The 4243-nt window shown below is 37.5% G+C and overlaps 1 protein-coding gene across 2 annotated transcripts in view; it reads left to right on the top strand.

Annotated features, from left to right (window-relative positions):
• Nucleotides 1-932: 932 nt before the first annotated feature.
• LOC109543792 (translation elongation factor 2) overlaps nt 933-4243 on the top strand; it is a 12733-nt gene continuing 9422 nt past the window's right edge. For both annotated transcript variants that reach the window (XM_048667305.1, XM_019913659.2), the window contains exons 1-3: nt 933-1044; nt 1477-1691; nt 1862-2055. In XM_048667305.1, coding sequence (XP_048523262.1) covers nt 1042-1044; nt 1477-1691; nt 1862-2055 — 412 coding nt within the window. In that variant the 5' untranslated portion in view covers nt 933-1041. The remainder of the gene's footprint in view (nt 1045-1476; nt 1692-1861; nt 2056-4243) is intronic.

The following is a 4243-nucleotide window of genomic DNA, read 5'->3' on the forward strand; positions in this document are numbered from 1 at the left end:
ACCATCGAAATGTCAACTAATTAAAAATATCATGTAAAAGTTCTGATTTCAAGAATTATTCCGCCACAAGCCCAATTTGACGTGCAGCGCAGTGAGGCGCAATGAGTTATAACTCGCCAATTCACAGAGCGGCATCAACGCAAACGCACAACTCAACACAGTGGTACCCAAGTAGTTATTGTAACGGAAATGGCCTGGGGTACTCACGTTTGGAATGGGGGGATCGAAGTTCATTTCGGGGGAGCCCCATTTGCGCCCCATTTACTGTCAAATATGACACTGACAAGCGGGAAATTTCGTACCTGGGCTGGAGATTCCGAGAACCGTCTGGGTTACCTGGAGGAAACTATATAAGCGGTGACGAGAACCAGGGGGGGAGATCAGCAGGAAATGGAGAGGCAAAGGGGGCAAATTGCTGAGCTTTTGAGCGAAGTCCGAAAGCTGACGCAACTGCTCGCTGAGCATCTCCGACCTGCAGGGGCTGCTCCAAAGGCAACTGTTGCACCAAATGGGGCTCCGGCCAGCTTTAGTGCAGCAGTAAAAGCAGCCCCAAAACAACAGGGGTCCAAGAAGAGTCCAGCGGTATCATCAGAATCTGATGATGGCGCTGTTGTCTCGCCGAAACATAATTTGAAATAAGCAATATGAACATTTTTAGTTCACATTTTGACTGAAACCCAAGACAGAAAAAATATAATAACAACTACACGCAGTCAGGAAAATAAATGGAAGCAATATATTATTACAAGAAGTTTTGATAAAACTGAATCGAATAAGCACACATGAACCGACCGCCTATTTGTGTGACGTCACAAATTGTTTGCTGTTTGCCTATTGGTGTTACGGTGGCTGCGGTTAATAGTATTGCGCTAGTAACATTTCATTTCGAGTGTTGGCAGACTGGTTGTCTTCTCGTGGCACTGCCGCTCTCACCGCTCACATCATTCCGTCACTTCCAAGCGTTCGTTCTTTTACGAGAGTTCGCCATAGTTGGCGTGTCGTGCTATTCTGGGCTAAGATAATTATCTGAAATCATCCAAAATGGTGAGTACCTTTTAGCAAATTAAAGTTGACCATTTCATAAAGCAACAGTTTCTTTTTGCATATCATTCAGATATTTTACATTTGTGATATTTTCTGCCCGAGAATCTTGGAAAACTTTGTCAAGATTGCACAACAATATGAGGCGGTGATCATCATGTAAAAGTTATTAGTTAGAATTTAACGTTCCAGTGTAATTCGCAGAGTATTTTCTGTATTTTATTCTTAGAGTATTTTCTCAAAGTGAAAAAAATATGGTGAGCATAAACATGCTGGTGACTGAAAGTGCATTGACAGTGAAGCGTTATGGTTGCCAATGGTCTGAAATCTGTTCACCAAGTTAAAACATTCAATACCCGCGTTTTTCATACTATTTCCCCAATTATGTTTCACTTTCATCTTTCCATGTGGTCTTAGTACTTTTATTTGTTTCAGGTGAACTTCACCGTAGGCGAAATTCGTGTCATGATGGACAAAAAACGGAATATCCGTAATATGTCCGTCATTGCCCACGTGGACCATGGAAAATCCACCTTAACTGATTCCTTGGTGTCAAAGGCCGGTATTATTGCCGGTGCAAAAGCAGGAGAAACTCGATTTACAGATACCAGAAAAGATGAACAAGAACGGTGTATTACCATCAAATCGACGTAAGTAACAATTTATATGAATATAGGACATTTTAACAACTTCCTACTGATGAAAGTTGCTAACCGTTGATTTATAATGATTTTGTTGATTAGTCTTGCTGACCATATGTTGCAATTTCAAGTCAACTCTATGCTTTAGAAATTGGTTGTATTTTATTTTTTGCTCCTAGGGCTATTTCTATGTACTTCGAACTCGACGACAAAGATCTCGTCTTCATCACCAGTCCCGACCAACGTGATAAAGATACAAAAGGATTCTTGATTAATCTAATTGACTCTCCTGGACACGTAGATTTTTCATCCGAAGTAACAGCTGCCCTTCGTGTGACTGATGGTGCCCTGGTTGTTGTAGATTGTGTATCTGGTGAGTATTATTTAATGCCTAGTAGCCCAGATTTCACTTCTTTGTATTTAAGAATACAATTTAAAAACCGAGCATATGCATATTGATGTAAAATTACGCGAAATGTAATCTTCGAGTGGTCCGTAGATAAGATGATTTTAATGAGTAAAGTGGCCTACTCGCTCGTCAAACTACAGGGAAACGTGTTGGGCTATCTGCAATAGTCTCAAGCGTAAAAAACTCATAAATTATAAATTAACCTATTCACACGCTGCCAGAAACAGATAAACACCATACAATTTGTAGGGAATCGGAGAGAGGAGCAGGGCGATTGTATCCGCGATTCGAACAACTAGCCGATATTGAAAACGCCGTTTAAGAAATTGGTACAATCGCCCTACACATTCGGCAATTTACAGGAACTATAATTGTTATGTCGCATTATATATAGTTTTGTCTAGTTCAAGATGTTTATATGTGGGATCCAAAAGTGCTTCACTTTATAAGATAAAACACGTGCTTTCAAACTAGTTTCATTGGTTAGCATCACAAATGACCGGAAAGTTTTAAAGTAATTTGAATGTGCAAACCAGGATTTCTCGTTTGGATAATTGTTAAGATCTGGCACTCTGCCGCTTGAGGGTCGATAGTATAATGCACGGTTGGGGGCCAGTATTACAAACGGCGGTTGACTCGACCCAAAGACGGGGTTTGTTTGAAATTTCAACCGGAAGTTCGAAGCAGGTAGTAGCGTGGTGCAACCCACGATCAAAGAACAACAGCAAATTTCAGAATCAGAATAAAAAGTTGTGCAATCACGCTAATTACAAATCCTCATAGAGAAGCAGAAAACAATGTATCTCAAATTAGCTGAAAATTAAATTGAACGATTGTTCGGTGTTCTCAAACGTCGCTTTCCTGTACTATCTCTTGGTGTAAAAGAATCTAGATACAACAAAATCGCTCATTATAGCATATGCAGTATTGCATAAGATAGCACAAAACACGAGTGAACCAAAAGTGTAAGATCCATTTGGGTAATAACCACGTGCTTTAAAGGAATTCTTTAACATAATTTCAACCAAGAAATCTATTAATTACAACGGGGAACTCAAAACTTCGTTTTGTGAACTGATATTTCGTAATCTCACCTACATAGAAGCGTTCTACGTTTCCACGTGTTATACGAGTATTCGCGCAAATTTAAGTAATGTTAGTTTCAACTTCTCGTTGAATGGCATTTAACAAAGCATTACATGAAATTTGTTAATGTATTTTAAGTTTCGGTATCTTATGATACGTACGTTTATGAAAGAATTTTATGCTCATTATCTTATCTACTACTCGTCATTCATCCGAATCAACATTTTGAACATTCATCAGGATTTCTTAATGTGCTCAAATCATCAAAAAGTGGTGCCGATCTTTTAGGGGACGTAATTTACAACACATTCTAATGTGAACTACGACTCGGAATTAAACTCGAATAAGTGAATAGTTCTAGAATAAACTCGAGTATTTGAATATTCAAATAGCGAATAATTATGTCTAGTCATAACTAAGGTTTGAGTGTTCGAACACTTACTCGAATACACCATTATCAAACTCACAAAGTTCAAATATCTTTATATGCACTCTGTATACTTTTATAAAATAAATTATTATTCTACAAGCATCTCATTATTTTGTGTATTCGCATAAAATTGAGGCATCAAGAAATTCGATGTGCCACACATGCTATGATGCCATTTGAAAATTTAGAGGGGGTGGCTGTGAAAAATGCTGTATATTTACATGGTTTTTGATCATCACATTGAAATCTTGTACTTAAAATGTATTATAGTTGAATACTCGAATATTCGTTAGATATCGAGTATTCGAATTTCAAACTTAAAAATTCCTAGTACTAATGTAAAATCCAATCACTTTTGTTGTGTTTTTATTTTAACAGATTAACTCAACCATCGATAACAATATAAACGAGGAGCACGAAAACGAGTTTTTCCTATAAATAAAGCCCCCACTAATAGATCTATATTTATCTATACGCTTGTTGGAATAGAGTAGCTATAAATATATTAATTAAGCTATATGTTAAAAATTACCTACTCTCCTTTTTTACAAACTTCTTTTTGGGTATTTCGCCTCAAAAATTTTTGTCTTTAAAAAAGACAGAATTTCCTCACGTCTTTTATTACAGATTGATAAA

The sequence above is a fragment of the Dendroctonus ponderosae genome, unplaced genomic scaffold (genome assembly GCF_020466585.1).
Source record: "Dendroctonus ponderosae isolate FM_Combo_2020 unplaced genomic scaffold, Dpon_F_20191213v2 Dpon_F_20191213_6, whole genome shotgun sequence".
Taxonomy (NCBI): domain Eukaryota; kingdom Metazoa; phylum Arthropoda; class Insecta; order Coleoptera; family Curculionidae; genus Dendroctonus; species Dendroctonus ponderosae.